This window comes from Betta splendens, chromosome 4, assembly GCF_900634795.4.
Source record: "Betta splendens chromosome 4, fBetSpl5.4, whole genome shotgun sequence".
In the NCBI taxonomy this organism is placed as follows: domain Eukaryota; kingdom Metazoa; phylum Chordata; class Actinopteri; order Anabantiformes; family Osphronemidae; genus Betta; species Betta splendens.
Genome location: NC_040884.2, coordinates 10,240,557 through 10,258,287, shown reverse-complemented (window position 1 = coordinate 10,258,287; position 17,731 = coordinate 10,240,557). Strand labels below are relative to the sequence as shown.

The 17,731-nt window shown below is 39.9% G+C and overlaps 1 protein-coding gene across 5 annotated transcripts; it reads left to right on the top strand.

Annotated features, from left to right (window-relative positions):
* Nucleotides 1–30: 30 nt before the first annotated feature.
* Nucleotides 31–16,456, top strand: LOC114854010 (lisH domain-containing protein ARMC9). Of its 5 annotated transcripts, none has more exons than XM_041070447.2 (26): nucleotides 31–186; nucleotides 698–827; nucleotides 977–1,102; nucleotides 1,399–1,569; nucleotides 1,889–2,044; nucleotides 2,184–2,276; nucleotides 3,483–3,507; nucleotides 3,853–4,010; nucleotides 4,151–4,249; nucleotides 4,875–4,910; nucleotides 6,009–6,043; nucleotides 6,139–6,250; nucleotides 6,433–6,525; nucleotides 7,237–7,327; nucleotides 7,465–7,588; nucleotides 7,752–7,891; nucleotides 8,373–8,449; nucleotides 8,596–8,670; nucleotides 9,011–9,101; nucleotides 9,205–9,257; nucleotides 9,353–9,451; nucleotides 10,024–10,139; nucleotides 10,654–10,760; nucleotides 11,056–11,161; nucleotides 12,604–12,782; nucleotides 15,522–16,456. In XM_041070447.2, the coding sequence occupies exons 2-26, from the start codon at nucleotides 753–755 to the stop codon at nucleotides 15,542–15,544; spliced, it is 2,460 nt and encodes an 819-aa protein (XP_040926381.1). In that variant the 5' UTR covers nucleotides 31–186; nucleotides 698–752; the 3' UTR covers nucleotides 15,545–16,456. The 5 variants fall into 5 exon arrangements, with proteins under 5 accessions (XP_040926381.1, XP_029003859.1, XP_029003860.1 ...); XM_029148026.3 differs by lacking the exon at nucleotides 31–186 and adding an exon at nucleotides 193–349; XM_029148027.3 differs by lacking the exons at nucleotides 31–186; nucleotides 4,875–4,910 and adding an exon at nucleotides 193–349.
* Nucleotides 16,457–17,731: the final 1,275 nt, after the last annotated feature.

The following is a 17,731-nucleotide window of genomic DNA, read 5'->3' as shown; positions in this document are numbered from 1 at the left end:
ATGTCGTTTGTGTCAAACAAAGGACAATACCCTCGCATGGTACATTAACCATTTCAGATTAAAATTCAAGCTTAATCAGAACCACCGAGCCTGCTTCCATTGAGAGCAACTTTTTCTGCTATCGACGGAGTTTGCGACATAAGCCTGCACTTTACAGCCGGCGCTTCTCTGCTATTTGGTTGCTAGGTAATTTAGCGTCCTTTCTAGGAACGGTTGCTAGCTAATGAATAGCTAACCGTTAGCTATAGCAGTAAGTGCAAAGAAACCACATAAGCCTTATCGAAAATGGATCTTATACAATTCAGCTGTAGATCAGCCATTTTCACGAAGTGAATAATGCGCGAATAAGGTGAGAATGACGCCCTCTCACTAAATTAGCCATGTTAGCTAGTTTTCAATGCTTTACTACTCGTTAACTAATGTGGCAGAAGTAACGCAGACTTAGATTATACTGTCATTTTACAATGGCAGAGTGCTAGTAAATAACAGATCTATGTCAGTTGTTTAAGAATGTTAGTTTCACTAAAACAGCGGCAGCAGCAGTTGATGTTACGTTATTAAAAATGACTCGCTGAAACAAAACGCTTCTTTGTTTACACTGTCTCGAGTATTTATATAAAGCGGGTCAAGTGGTGTGTGCACCCTTGCAGGTAATTAGTAAGTGCTCACCGTAAGTTACGTTGCACACGTTATTTAGGGAAACCAGAGGTGTTTGCTGACGACTGGGTGTTGTAAAAGTTGTGGGCGCTCACATGAGTTCCAGGAGGGCATCAAAGATGGGTGACATCTTGGCAACTGAAGCCGACCTTCTTGCGATGATAAAGGAGGTAATGCATGCATGTATTTAAAATATACACACATGTATATGCAATATGACATATATCTCCAGTATGCAGCCTGTTTATTTTATATTAGTTGAAGCACAGCTCCAACCTGCACAGTTTAATCTGGTTTCAATGGTTTGTATCCTTTGTAGTACCTTAAGTTTGAGGAATTTGAGGAGACCGTTAATTGCTTTGACAAGGAGTGCAAAAGCAAAGGCAAGCTCGTCCCAAAGCCACAAGGAAGTTTTCTGAGAGACTCCAAGATTCGCGAGGTTGAGGTAAAAGATTGACATTTAAGTTTGTTAGACTTGACTTAATGAGTTGACTTCTGAGCCTCAATAGAGCATTGGCCTCCAAAGCCGATGACTCTGATATTCCAGGATGGCAAACACATAAGACTGACAAACTCACTTGTTTTAAAATTAAGCTTGTCAGTTGTTCTATTATAATTTAATTTCCAAAAATTGATGTTTGGCAACTGATCATAAAATAAGCAAATTCCTGCTGGTAGATATCTATTCAGAGTGCCCATTTCCTCACAGTCCCTTTTTTTTTCTATCTCTGACATTTGTAGAAAGACCTCCTTAGGTCTTTTGACGATGGAGACCATAAGGTATTTTTTGAACTGTGGACAGAGAATATTCCCCCTGGGGTCATAAACACGGATGCCGAGTGTCAGAGCTTGGAGTTCTACCTCCACATTCATTTCACTATTTACCCCCTGAGAAGACACACTGGTAGACACGTATGTATGTCCAAGTTATTTTTAATTGTTAAGGCAATTTTTGTATTTGTATTATCTTAAAAACAAATAATAGCTAAGCCCTCAACATAATAAATATTATTGTCTGCTTTTCCATGAATGTCCACTAAGCTGTGCTATAGGCCACAATTATATATTAGGTGCTGTTTATGGGTTTATTTATGAATTTATAGTTAAAATTATCATGTCGTAGGCCAAAATAAAGTACAACATTAAAGCACACAGTGCAATTATAATAATACACCACACAGTTATGTCATCATTTGTTTGTTGTCCAATAATAAAAACTCTTTATCTCTAGGACCAAGCTGAGTTTCAGGACAGGATTTCCTACTTCAGGCAGTACCTGGAGACTCGGGGAGCAGCACTAAGCCAGACCACAGAGTTTCTCCCCTACTATGCCTTACCTTTTGTCCCTAATCCCACTGTCCACCAGTCCTTCAAAAGACTTTTTCAGGTGCTCATAGAATATTCTATGAGAAATGAGAACATTCTATGAAACATTCCATAACATATCCACCAAAGATGTAGTCATTACATAGAGACTAGCTCACCATTTCTTCAGAGTAAATATAACCTATATTATGTTATTTCAGGAGTCCTGGGTACCACGTTTGAAGCATAACCTGGAGCAGTTTCTTTCAGTAACACTAAAGCTGTCGAGCTCCCCAAGGCTTCTGAATTTGTATGTATCCTTTACCTGAGCAAGTTCCAGTGTGATCATGAGAGTACACATAGGTACTATCTTGTTTTCATTCTAAGCCAACATTAGTTTTCGTGATTTTTCGTGTTTTTTTATGCTGTTGATGCTACAGATATCACAGCCAGCAGCTTTTATTTGTTAAAATGGACAAAAAGGTTTTATGTATAAAATACTTAATTAGACTTTTAACACTGATATAATTTGGTTTTTAGCAAATAAAAAATATCATTTGACAGTGGTTATCTCTCTAGAACAGTATTCATACGTATCTTACAGCCCTCAAGGTGGCTGCTTATAAAACTGTGAAACATTAGGAGGAGAGTCTTCAAATCAGGCAAGTGTCTCCAAAATTACCATTTAGAAAATGGTATTTTCTTATTGGGACAAAAATGCAACTAAAACTAGAAGAAACTTATCAAGTCATTTAAAACACCCCAGTAGAAATGTCTCCAATTTCATATTCTGACTGAATTTCACATTTAAATTGCAAATAAAAAAACTTTTTGGCAATTTTTATAGCTATACTGTTGCACAACCTACTAGTTTCATATTCTGCAACCAAATCCTGTGTGATTTGCATTTATAAATGCCTGTGTGATAGGCAGCAAGCAAAACCTGAAACAAACTCACATCTCTCTTACTGTGGGAGTAGGAGGGCAAGTGAAGGGTAATTCACTTCAAGACTTGCTGCCTTTACTGGAAACCCAGTGGATCAACTTTCCTTCTGGCACACTCACGATACTAAATCCTATCCCTGCTGGACAAAGATCAAAGCATATAGATTAACTTAAAACTACTAAAGGAAACATTGGACGTGGACATACAAACATAAAAATACAAGCTTACCTAATATGTAAATTCTTTGAATGAGCAAACTATTTACTGTAGCAGCTAAAATAACATTGTCAGGGAAAATCAACCGAGGTGTGAAGACACTTACCTGACATTTAACAAAGCAGTTTTGTGTAGAATTCTGACATAACACCAGTATTTCAGTCATTCTCCATGATAGCTACAGTGTAAATATTGATCTGATATCACCTGTGTTTATATCTGCTTAACTTAAAATCAACACACACTAGCTTTTACAGTCACAATGACACTGTTTACACATTTTTAACAGCAGTGGAAAGATAAATGTTATAAATGTTAATTTCCAGTTAGTCTGTTTCCTTTAACAGACTTCATGCAGAAGGAAGGTGGGAAGAGTACCAAAGGTACTGTAATATCAACCTAAAAAGTCTAACCCTATCCCAGAACAAGTATTCACGCCCTGATTAACCCACACTGATGGACCAAGATAACAATGTCCTTCATGACTAATTTATTGCTTCATTTTTATGTAGTATATCTGTCAGTCACTTGTGACTAAGTGACAGCTCACAATAAATGAATGACATGCCTGCTGAATGTACAGTATGACAGCTTTACCTTTGAGATAAGTTGGATCATTGGTACATTGGTAGATAGAGATTGGTAAATCATTGAATCATTGTCCTCTTGAATGCATATGTGCTGTGACTTTACTTTGTTTTTTACAATCTTTGTCTGTGTGGGTACAGAGGCCATGCAGCTGTTGGAGCTGCAGCTGAATGAGTCAGAACGACGAATTGCCAGCCATGCACGAAAGTTCCACAAGATGCAGTCCGACTACCACAACCTTATAGGTATCACTGCTGAGCTGGTTGACTCCTTGGAGGCCACTGTCAGTGGAAAAATGGTGAGAGGGCTTGACTGTGGCACAAACACTCATTCTTGACACATAGAGATGTCAATGTTCAGAGACAAATTAACAAGTAGCACATTCGCTTAGCTGATATTATCTGGAAGTAGCTAAATTGGCATGCTGTTCTTTTCCAGATCTCTCCAGAGTACCTGCAGAGTGTGTGTATTCGCCTGTTCAGCAACCAGATGAGGCAGAGTGTGGTGCAGAGCACTGACTTCACCAGACCTGGCACTGTGAGTGAGAGCACACAGCCCATTCTCTTCACCATTGTCCCCTCTCCCAGCCTGTTGGCAGAAGGGCAAGACAACGCTTAAGCCAAAGTGATTTCAATAAAAGAATGGAATGAATGTCAGCTGGACCATCAGGAGCCACAGTCTAACTCAAAAGAGTAGCAGAAACCTGGTTTCAATGAGAGTTTGGCTCTGTGGTCTCTGTCTGCACATTGGGTAGTAATCATGTACTTTGTTTTCAGGCATTCTAAACATACACATTCAAATTTGAATAAAAAAACTAAAATGACATGATGCACTCACCCATGTATTTATAATGACTAGAACTCAAATGATGCTCTGTCTCTTGGGCACACTGGCTGGTGCAGTGGGAATATTCAAATTAGATGGGACTTCTATGGGAGAGAAATTTCAATATCCGTGTTGGCAGTATTTAATAGCTGTACCATATAAAACAGATACACAAAGCGACATTCTAGGCTTAAAACTATCCTCACTCATCTATCAGCAGACATTCTTCACTGTCAGTGGCCTTCATTTTGAACTCTGGCTTTTGAAATCTTTCTGTTTTGAACTGAACAGCTTCTTTCTGTGTGTTTGTGCGTGTGTGATGCTTTTGTCCACAAAGGGATATTGCTCTGTGAGTCCTTATGATGATGGCTATGTAAGTTTTACATGTTTTCATCCTCACTTCTTGTCAGCAATCAGGTCCTATCCTCTCATTTTGCTTGCGCCCCACCATGTTCCCTTCAATTCTTCTCCTCCTTGTTTCTGCCTTCCCTTCCTTTACTACACTTAGGGTTTTCTTGGCCTAGCATTGTGACAGTGTTCCCTAACTCTTGAATTAGGTGCCAACTAGATCGTCTAAAATTGAGGAGATGTTTTGGGTGTTTGTATTATGAATGACCATGTTTTGTCTGGTCACAGTGAGTCAAACAAGAATATCTTCAGTACCCGTTCAGGATATACCTCATCACTACATTCTTCAGGTTACCTGGAGTCAGTGTTACACTCTGTTGTATATGAAAGAGTAGTCCATGTTTTCAGACTGGGTTAAACCAGAAAAGCCACAGAATCTGGTTACGCTTATCATATACTTCTTGCCTCTACAATAGGAACTAAACACACAGACAATGAGTTTAATACCTGTACAAAAACACCATTTTTGTTTAAAATTATTAATTATTATTATATTTCTTTTAATTCTTCTTGTCTTTTAGCTTTCTTAGATTGAACTTAAATACTCTATCTTGAGAAAGGGAAGCTTGAGAAAGGATCAGTCTATCAGTGTTCACCTCTGCTTACGGATTACTACAGCACACCAAAGCTAAAATGTGGCCAAACCACTTGATACCTGGGACTAAAAGAACCCTGCTCCCACTGGGGGCTACAGCTACTTCACTGTGCACAGGCCTCTAACTGCATGCCAGCCCACAGTACGATTGAAGTGGTATGAGATGTGGCAAACGAAGGGATGGGAGTTTCACACTACTTGTTAATTGTTGAACTACCTTAGCATTATTATACCATTGACTGCATGGGTGATACTGTCACACAGTACTTTACTATTACTACTTATGTATTCAGCATGTACAGTACCAACAGCATGATGGCGGCATGTCCAAAACTAACCCCCGGTTACCATGATGTAAGAAAAAAATGTCAACATAAAAGCATTTGTTTCTTACGTTTTTAAATAATTTTCTAAACATTCTCTGTTCCTTCCTTCCCTGTTTTTTCTTGGTTTTGCTTTCAATTGCAGGCGTCTTCGATGCTACGAGCATCTATTGCACCACAGTAAGTATTAGAATGTAAAGTGGTGTTCTACTAACATGACCGTCTGTATATCTATAAAACATGAGTGAGTTTTTTTGGGGGTTATTAATCTCCAGGAGGACTAAGGAGGTACCAATGCTGCCCTCACTAGACTATGAAAAGCTGAAGAAAGACCTGGTTGAAGGCCCAGACAGACTAAGGTCACTGCTGCTTCAGGCACTGCGCTGGGTGAATATTCATAATGTTATGTACAATATCTCCTATTTAATTATTTACACTATATTTGTCATTATAGAGACATGTATGTGTTTTGCAGCGAGATCCCTAAGTACAGCAGTTTTATGCTGCAAATATAGGCAAGCACCCATTGAATACAAGTTTTTCGAGTCTTTTTCTTGTGACTTTTTTAGAGACTGACTCGTTCACTTCCTGGTGAACAGAGAGACACTGTTCTTCAGGCTTATATCAGCAATGATCTGCTAGAATGCTACAGTGCTAAACAGGTAGGCGCTAAAGCCCTTTTGTAATCATATTCTGTTGGTGTGTTCAGAATTATCAGAATAATTATTATATAATTCTATTATTATTTGCATTATTTGCAGTGTGTCCTCTTACATGAAACTGTTCCTGGTATATAAACATGTGTTTAATTATCTCTGTGACCTACTGATATGAGGCACAAGGTTGTAATTAAATACTTAGCAACAAATGCAAAAGAACTTTCTAAAATTGTGAGAAACATAAAATGGACAAAACAGTGCCTTTACTAAAAAATAGCAATCCTCAATTCACAGCCTGAATCCTTTGTCAGCTCTTCAACCCACCCAATCAGAATAGCACTAAAGTCATTTAGAGTTTTGGTTTCTTCTAACCAATCTGTGAACATAAATCATCTGTGTTTGACAGTTGCTACAAGCATAAGTGACTTAACATGAGGAGAAGTGAGTTTTAAAAGTGTGTGGGTCAGCTTGTGGCCTAGTGGTCACGAGCATTTAGTGTCATCCTGTATAAAATATGAAGCTCTCTGAGTGGATTTTGAACAGCTCACCTTCGCCTGTCACTGTTGTGTGTGTTGGTATATGCCATAATGCAAAGATACTGTAATATTTTAAATGTTTCAATTTGCAAAGAAAACCAAGCTTTTTATTTTTTTAATTAATTATTTTATTTTACATCATTTGATTTACCTATTCTGTAATTTGTGCTTTCCTTAGGCAACTGTTCTTCATTTATTGAAGTCAAAAAATGAGATTGTCAGGCAGTACATGGCTCGTCTTATCAATGCGTTCGCCTCCCTTGCAGAGGGTAAGTGCTCAGCCATTAGATTTGCTTAAACATTATCGTATACAATGAGACTGTATTCGGCCTTTAAACATTTAACATAAAAGAAAGGTCTTCTACAACAGAATGATTCTAACTCTGTGTTGCATCAATGATCTCAGGTCGGGTTTATCTCTCCCAAATTCCCATTCTAATGAAGCTCCTGACAGAGACACTCAGGAAGGAGGAAAAAGACTCTCTCACTAGAGAAAATGTGCTGGTGGCCCTGCAGAAACTAAGCCTAAGGTACATTTAAAATGTGTACACACACACACACACACGCACGCACGCACGCACGCACGCACGCACGCACGCACGCACACACACACACACACACACACACACACACACACACACACACACACTGGGGGGCGCTTTGGATCTGTCATTTATCATTATGTTTTGGCAGGAGGAATCAGCAGACAGCCATGATAGGAGACAACCTAATCGAGTGGTTGGTGGATGAACTGCAGGATTCAGATTGTTTGAGTGACTATAGCCTGGAGTATTCTGCAGCTCTGCTTATGAACCTGTGTCTGCGAACTAAAGGTAAAGCCACAGAATGTGAAAATGTGAAATGTTTTATGTGTCTTTGTTGACAGTGGTCAACAGAAACATTGCAGACAGTTACTGGCTCTATGATCAGGTCTACTTGGCAACTGACTGTAAAATGCATTTCTAATATTGATATGCTACCTGTACTTTTGCTTAAATGCCACAGTACAATGCTGCACAGATTTAGTTTTGCAGGGGATTTAATACATAATATAGTGGTATAAAATAAAAGTAAAAACTGAGATGGGGGGAATAATCAATCATTCATTTGAATTAAAAAAAATACTCTGTTTTAGTCCTGTGCGATAGGCTTATCACAATTGCAATGTCAGTCTCTGTGGCCCTAATAAAGGCCTAATAAATGACCAGGCAGTCTCTTTTTAGGCACTCATATTGATGTATCATGTGACCCTTTGAACGTGAATATTGAAATACAACGTGTGTGTTGGGCGGCTGTCTGAATGTCTTTTTGCAGGAAAAAGGAAGTGTGCAGAGAACGCCAAGCATGTACTAAAGGTTCTTACTGACCTTCTTGGACATGAGACCCACGAGGTGATCATCATGAAATGAATAATACAAAACCTTGTATTGTACTATACTAACGTTATTTTTTGTTAGCACCCTATGTATACATACATCAATGTGACTGAGAACTCAAATATAAAGATTGTGTGTCTGGGTCACTTTGCTTCCCTCAGATTCGACCATATGTGAATGGAGCCCTGTACAGTATCCTGAGTATTCCCTCTGTGAGACAGGAAGCCAAAGAGATGGTAAGATAGCAGAAATGTCTTCACCTGCTTTGAGGAAACAGACGCAGTTTGTATTTGACTCTCAATTTGTCTCTCTTCTTGTCACCGCACAGCCTGTGCAGAGTGAAAACAACAGTTGTTCAGTAACTCAGGAAAAGCACTAATATACTGGTTCTGTCCTGGTTGTATTTGTGTCAAAGCTTCCTACTTACTCACCACAGAATGTTATAAAATACAAATTTTTCCATCCTGTCTAACAAGTATCACATTTAAACAGATACCTCAGACAAATTCCTTATTATTCTCAACTTTCTGCTATAAAGTTATGTCACCACAACATGTGCTTTCCTCACACGTGTAGAGCGTAGATGAAATTCTCCATTGCTACAGCAAAGAGGAGAACCCAGACCTCAACAGGCAGATTGACTTCATTATTAAACAGCTGAACTCAGGTCAGTTCATCCTTCCATGCAGCATGTCCTGACACTTTATTTCAATTTGTAAGGGACTGCCCTAAATGACATCTGAAACTTTGGTTGTGTCTTTTGAATTTAGCTGAGGAAGAGGGGCCAGAATCAGATGATGAAGAGGAAGAGGACGACAATGATGTAAGCCTTACCCACAACATAGATAGTTATTATTAATAGTTTGAGCGTAAACTTGCCCATTTTATATATATATATATATATATATCTCCTGACAGGAGGATTTAATGGAGACAGATCTTGACAAAGAAGAAGTTCTACTGCCACAGCCTAGAGAATTGTCTGGAGAGAGTCTGCTCACAACTGAGTATCTGGGAGTACGTATTAATGTCCAGGTTAACGCCATGTGTTGTTCAAACATTTTTTTTTTACAACATATGTACATATATGTTTCATATGTTTCTTAGTGAAAAGTGATTTGTCCCCACTAACGCAATGCTACAGCTAAAAGTAAAAAGGGAATTGTAAACATTTATACATTGTGAGATGCAATTGCGGCAATGAATGAGGTCATGCAATGTCTGCTACTGCACACTGTGCAGTAGATGTCATAGTTAAACTTTTGATATCTTGACACTTAATTAGTAACCAACTTACTGTTGGTAAGTATTACAGCATTTACTACACAAAATGAATGCACTAATTCCATATACGAACTGATTTTTGTACACGTTTTCCTACTGTTGGACTCATGCTCAACCAGTGACACAGAAACCTGAATTGTTTCCTGTCGATAACTAGTTGCCTGATGATTTGTTACTGAGGCCCAACTCAAAATTCCCCTTTATGACATCATCACTTCAGTCTGGCGGCATGTTTACTACATACAGTTAATTTGTGCAATCTATAGACTGTAACATACAATAAATAGTCTTCTTTGTGTTTGTAGATTATGACAAACATGGCAAAAGTGAAGCGGAAGCCTACCCCTCTGCAGCAACCCAGTGCTGATGAGCCCCTACAGCGGCCAGTCACCCCAGGCTCACAGCGCAGTCTCACTGCTGTGTAAGTTACATGCCCATTCAAAAAATGTGTGATGATAGTAAACCCTAAAACGTCACAGTTGACCTCATTGTTTGTCAACAATAGAGTGTTAAAAAGATTTTGTTTCTTCCTCAAGGGAAATTTCATAGAACATAATACATTTAATATTTGGCTGTCAGTAGCACCTGATTATTGAACTCAACCACTTGATAATATAAATTTTTTATAGCCAATAGTTGTGTCGTGGTTCAAATTAAATGGGTTAATATATGTTTCACAAAGCATGATCAAATTCTTTAAGAACAGAATTTAGCCTGTAGGAAGGCACTTAAACTGGGATCACTGTGTCCTGAAAGTCATATCATTGTCAGTACATAATGTAAACTTGACAAAAGGGATAAAGGAGGAGTAACAACATGGAGCAAAGCATGATGAAGCATGTTGATGTTAAACCTTCCTTACTGGAACCAAGCACAATGCTGTTTTAAGATGTGATGCAAAAGACAATGGTAACCACCTCTTATTCTCACCCAAGCAATCAGCGCGAGGAACGAAGTCTGCCTGGTTCCCGATTCAACTCCCGACCTCCAACACGCTCTGGCAGCCGTCCCAGCACCGCAGATTCCCTACGTCACAGCATTGGTGGGTAGACCTGTGTGTTTAGATGTAGTCTTTGTATCTTCTAAATGACCCATTTCAGTAGTTCAATCCTACATGAACATAAAAAAGATGATTAAAAATCCTTTTTTATATATTTTCTGGCTGTTCATCAGATTTTTCACATACATGCACCTTGTGCAAACTGTAAATCAACAGTATAAGTGAAGAACATTTTGTTTTATTATATCTGTTTTCAAGTCAGATTGTTTGGTGTGAATTCATATTAGTTTAATTTAATCTTTTTTTCCTTCCAAATACAAACAAAAACACCACTCAGACTCGGAGTGTGGCCAGTTGTCCCAGGAGTCGGAGTTGGACAGGCCGTATGAAGAGCGAACCACAAAAGGACATTCCCAGATGGAACACAATGGACACTCTGCCAGGTAAACCAATACCCAAACAATGTCTGCACACACACACACACACACACACACACACACACACTCTGACACACACACACACACACACACACACACACACACACACACACACACACACACACACACACACACACACACACACACACACACACACACACACATAATAAATCTATTTTAAAAAATGAACCGATCTGTTCATCAGCGGCCAACAATAATAAAAGTCAGGTGAAAAGTTGTAAAAGTTAGGGATGTGTAACAGTGTAATGGTGTGCGTGAAGCGCTTTTGCAAGAGTGTTATTTGACACCAGATGGTGACTCAGCACTGCCAAGCTGGTCTGTGAGACTGTGACATGCGTTTAAACGAGCTGTGCCTACAAAGGGACCTATTCAATCAATGCTCCCCTGCTACTTCTCTCCTTTAAATCCCAGAGGAACTTGACTCCTCAGCCCCACTAGCAGTTACAAGTCCTGAAATACTGCTTACGTGGGTTATCTTTTATTTTACTCTCCAAGAACGTAAAACACCTTGACAATAGAGCCGGGCCAGCTCTGACTTCATTAGCCTTGTTTCACCCCAGTTTGGAGGAAGGCTTCCACTGAAAATTTAATGCCGGAAAGCAGGAAGCTGATAGAGATGTAAAACAACTCTGAGCAACACAGCAAGTTGGCAAATAATACATGAGCAGGTGCATATTTGAGCATTTGCGTAAAGCTATTGATAGAACAGCTATGTTTGAGCTCATTAAACCTAGATTGGTCATATGAACTTAATGAGTGTAAGGGGGAATAAATGACCAATGACCATCTATCCATCCATCTTCCACCGCTTATCCATCTTCTACCACTAGACAAAAGAGATGTGTCACCCTATGATTTATAAAGAGATGCCCCAGAAATCAAACCCAGGACCTTCTCACTGTGAGCTGACAGTGCTGCACAATGCACCACCATGCTGCCCTGACCAATGACCAATCACTAAAATTTCAGGCACGCTGCCTCCCTGAGGTTTTATCTAGTTTAGTAGCACACCTGTCATTCATAACATACATTAAAGTTGAGTTAAATGTGTAACCAAGGAGGACTATGGACTGAAAAGAGTGAAATAGGTGCTATCAAGTGTCATGGGAAACAGGTCTATGCAAAGTCACGATTCCTTTACATATGACGCTTTCTCTGAAATAAGATCTGTCTATGATTGTTGTGCATTATGACGTCCATGCAGAGAAAAAACAAAAGACCTTTCTGGGAATGGCCATTTTAACTGTAACTGACCTCCTTATAGGTGAGAAATATGAGAATAGCAAAGCAGGTTTATTAGCTATTGTGCATCTATTCTGTACCTGGTTTAAATGTAGAATTTGTTTCTAAATTCTAAAGTATTTATTCAAGTAGATAATGTTATTTCTCTAAATCAAATGCCATTTTTTCTTGTCCCTGTCAACTAGTGGTGATTATATCCCAGCTTTTGTGAGCCAGCCCAAGATTCCCCGTACTCCTGACACAGTCAACAACAGTGGTGCTCGCAGGGGTAGAGGTCCGGTTCCCCAGTGTTCCCAGTCGGAGCCACGGCTGAGCAGCCGACCAGGATCTGCCACCTCCACTGGAGGAGGACGACAAATTGGGAGTAAGTATGTTAAAAGTGGGAAATCAACACTGGCCGTCACTCAGTCCAGGTTGTTTCTACCTTCAGACTTTGAAGGGCAACAGCCATGATACTGACATTCAGTGGTTGTTCAGAACGACACTTTAGTTAAGTCCAGGGTAGGCAAAAGAGATGTGTCACCCTGTGATTTTTAAAACTGTAGCAAATAAAAGCGCTAACGTTTACGTTAACGTTTACCCCTCGTCTTGTGTTGGTCTCCTGTTAGCATCCCTTTTATTAACAGGTCGTTTTTGACCCATGTCCTAAAAACACTAAATACACTAAAAACAATGATTTCATGTTTTTTTTGGTATTTTAAATCTATGTTACCTTGTTAAGCTTCCTTATCCATAAAAATGTTGGTTTTATTATTTTTGGTTTTATTTAAGCCTTCTGTTTGTCATCATAACCTTAAATTTTAATAAAAAAAATGGTAAAATGAACCTCAAGAGATTCATATAAAAAGGCTGTTGTGTTAACTTGCTATTACTGATTGACATTAGAACACATCTCTATTTTTCCTTTTACTATTATTAACAATAGTAACATCTGTGGTGTTATAGGTCAGTTTCGACCCATATACATTTGCCTAAAGAAAATAGCTAAAAAGTTATTTTTTTCTGCATTTGGGTCCACAACACAAATGCACCACATGGAGACCAACAAGGATGTTGTAAAACATAAATATTGGCAATCTCCTGGTCATTTGCTGGGAAGTGTAGGTGGCCATCCGCTTTGTCCATGTTATACAGTCCTACACTATGAGGAAGATGGAACCCTGTCCTTCACCTGCATGACTCCAGCAGGCAGTTTAAGAGGTTACTGGTCATAACTTGTAACTGGTTGCAGGTCATATAGTGACCTTGCCATCCAGTAGTCATATCTGACCACACATTTTCCTTTTCCCGGTTCTTTGGGGTGCCACTATCAGCTTTGCCCGTGTAAAGCTATAGATTCCAGTCATAGCATACTTATCAACCTATTTCCTGGCTTACTGGGTCTGTTTTGATGGAGGGGGCGTTTTCCTTTAGCCAGTGACAGGGTGTTCATCCACTGTTACCTCTGGCAACAGTGGATGTGGATAATGGATACCTCTGGGTTCAACATTAACTGAAGGAGCTGCACCCACCTCTTGCAGACACCCCTGATGAAAGGGAGAGATAGGTGCAGCTCGTCAGATTAGATAATTGACTTATCAGATGTGTTTCCAGAACTTTGCCCACTGGCTCAAAACTTATTCTTATTTTAACATGCTGCAAATTGGAGATGTTCACTCTGCAATTTCTCAGTTTTTACTGAATTCACACCCAGCTTTGTGTTGTTGATGATTGGTGGGAGGACTTGGCTCTCAGTGTTTAGGCCTACAATGCACGTATGATTTAAGTTTCACTCTAATTTTTGCTTTGTACTCTTATTTTTATAACTGGACTGAGACCGACCCTGACAACACAAACATTATATTATATTTTATTATGTTATATTATATTTCAATAAGACCATTTTATAATATAGTGAGATTTTTTTTGTTTTATTTTGTTGAAATAGAGGTCACAGACAAAAGAGGAAAAAGGAGCCTTGATGCACTAAACACATTTATATATGCATTTAAAACTGAAAATAGGTTGGTGGCAACCAAGATGAGGGATAAACTGTTCCATTGTTTGTTGGCAAAGCAGAGGTGTGTGAGCCACTATAATGATTGCGTTGTCTGCTACTCAACACAATGAAGGCTGTTCCAACAATACAACAAGGTGGAAGAACGCCCATTACTGTTGCACACTACTTTAAGAAATGACTCATCATTGAGCCAATAATTGACTCAGCCCAGCCCAGCCATGTCCACATTTTTATTTGCCGTCAACTTCACATCTCAGTCAGAGAACTTGAGTGGCTGTGGGGAAGATGGCCGGATCACTGATCCGTTACTCTGGTGCATTTAGCTGGGCGATAACATCTCCAGATGCTCTCGTGCATCTCAAATGCATTCGATTTGCAGTTGCCTCCGGCTCCTACACCAGGCGACTTTACTGTAAAGCCTGTAATAGCTCCTAATGGTCAGTGCACGGTCTACTTTGTGCTTCTGAGGTCTGGCAAGTGTCAAGTATCTGTAGATTTATAAGGAAGTCACTTAATAATAGTTATGACCTGGCAAACACGTCAAGTCCAGGTTCAATGTGACTTCTGTAGCTTTTATTGGAATATTTTTTTTCCAACGCTTTTCAATTAATTTTCTCATAAATGTAGCTTCTGCTGATGGTCAAGCATATTATATCTAATACGTTGTGCATGGTGACTCTGGCCACATGAAGACAACACAAAGTACATGCTGGAGTGGATCAACCTTAGGTCCACTTTTAATAAACTGATTGACTGATTGATTGGTGGACTGGCCCACCCACACAGCCCAGCAAGTTTAGACACTGCTCCCCTGGATGGGAAAAAATGCACTATTCTACCCAAGCCCTGACAACACAAACTGCACATGATGACAGACTCCCATTGTGTTGCCATTTGGCTGAGAAGGTATGTAGTAGTGGAAGGATTGCACCTGACAAAACGTTAAGTTCAAAGATGAAGAATAGACAAGGAAACACAACATCTAGTTGTGTTGGGTAAAGTTTGTGTTAAACATGACTAGAGGGGAGCTTTTCCACCCCAGCTCTCCTTAATTACCTAACCAACCCGCCCGCATCCCCCTCCCTCTCCTCTCCTCGTCTTTAGGCAGCCAGTCAAAGCGGAGGTGAAGAGGGAGCTGTCAACATGGAGTAGCTCTATCTTCTCTGGAGCATCGGGCTTCCTGTAACATCATCCCCCCAGGTTGTAATCAGGGTCAGGGCAACAGAGATGGTCGAGGATCAGCAGCAGGAGGAGGAGGAGGGGCTGAAACAATGTGAAGGATTGTTGCTTTTTTCCCTCCTCAGTTTTAGCACAGACTTGTTCTGTAACACAATATGAGGTCAGACAATAGTCACAACTTCCAGCCACCTAAACCTGTGCACCTTCTACCCACAGTCAGCCACACTTTCTGCCACTTCCTACCAATATACAGCATAGCTGGTAAATATGTCCAACATCTGGAAGCCATGACTCTCTCCACCAGCTTTCTGGCTCCTGAAATGTTTGTTAACCTTTGTTTGATGGTCACAGACTGAATTAATGTTGTAAACTAAATGTATGTAAAGGACAGACTTTAGAGCAGCTCATTTTCTTATTTTCAAGTAATCTTGATTCCTGAATTCTCGCTATGAATTGTATATATAGATTTTTGACCATGGTGTATAATTTCCATCTACATGAATAAATAATTGTACTGGTTGTACTTCATATATGAAACATCCCATATCAAAGTAGCTGCTCATGTTTAATGTTTACAGGAATGACCAAGGTTCTTATCTGGGCTGTCACATCCTAGACTTGTTTGTAAGCGATATTAAGATCTGCTCCATTGCTACTGATAGCATACACTGCCACAAACACAACACAACATCTGGCAGAAAACTTGAATATATATATGAATGTCTTATGTCCACTTTGCACTATGTTGATGTGTATTTATATAATAACTGCATTATTATTTTAATTGATTTTGATTGACATTGGAATGTGATTGTTTTGTCAGTGGTTTTAAATAAATGTGTGACATTTGATCTTTACAATCATATTCTAATTAGTTTCCTTTCTGTGTCTTTTTAAATAAATGAACCATGCATTCACCATGAAATAATGGTGGCCATCTGTCATCTTTCCTCTAGTGTATAAATGCTACAGAAATGGCACCAGTAGTTCTCAGATGCAATGCACAGACGTGACATATTTAGTAACACGCTCCCACTGAGCAGCAGCACAATGTGAGGAAACAGACTGCACATGACAGACTGACGCACTTACAGCCAGGTGGCTGTGTAACCCTGAGCTCCAGCCAGTACAGCTGGAAGCACCACAGAGCGGAAGCTGGCGCTTTCTACCAAAACAAAAGTGTGACTAACGGCTCAGGGATGAACCGAACGGCTCAGGAAAAACACCACAGCTTTGCTGCAGTCACAGCCCTCAACTTGTTGTAATTTCCTGTAATAGACTCCCCACAGCCTTATGGATCTAAATGGAACGACAACTTGTCCAACCACTGGAGTCAGGAGGCCGCTGCTGACTGACTCCAGGACTGACACCCTTTCAGGACGTCTTATCAGTAGGCAACCACGTGGACCACGATAAGTGGGTTGTGCCGTCTGGACCTCCTGTTTCCCCCTCACCATTCCTCCTGAAAACACAAGCTTGACCCTCACATCTGGCCTTTGAGGTAAACATCTAGAGCTTTCAGTTTTGGTGAGCTCTTTACTCTAATAAAAAGGAGGAAACGCATAGTTACATATTGACTGAAGGATTCTTGCCACAGCTTGGTAAAGGTCAGGCATCAAACAGAACAAGAACTGGGTGGAAATGGAATTTACCTTTTACGTTTACAGGCGTCTCAGGAATGTCCTCACAAACCAACCACTAACCCTAGTGTGAATGACACTTCTAGTGCTTCAGAGGTTTAGATTTGAGTTATAAACAGATAAAAACAAAGCTCCAGAAAAGTGGGAGGCTGAGACAGGTGTTTACCCTTATCCACAGCTGACATTCACAGCACAGTGGGACCGTGTCTCCTTTGTTCTGTCAGGCTGTTTAGAGAACAACATGGCTGAGGGGCAAAGATGGGGGGGGGGGGAGGTAAAACATCCTCAAGCTACATTTTTTAGCAGTAAATTCTTTCAGGCTGATGGAGAAGGTCCCATCACTCAACCAAAAGGATGGATAGATGGCTTGTCAGGCAGCCCACAGGTAATCCTCCCCCGTGTCTGTAAGGTGTCTTACACCCAAAGAGGGATTAGTAGAAAATTCCTCTAAACCACAATTAACGTCAGGAACAGCTCACTGTTCTTTCAGCAACG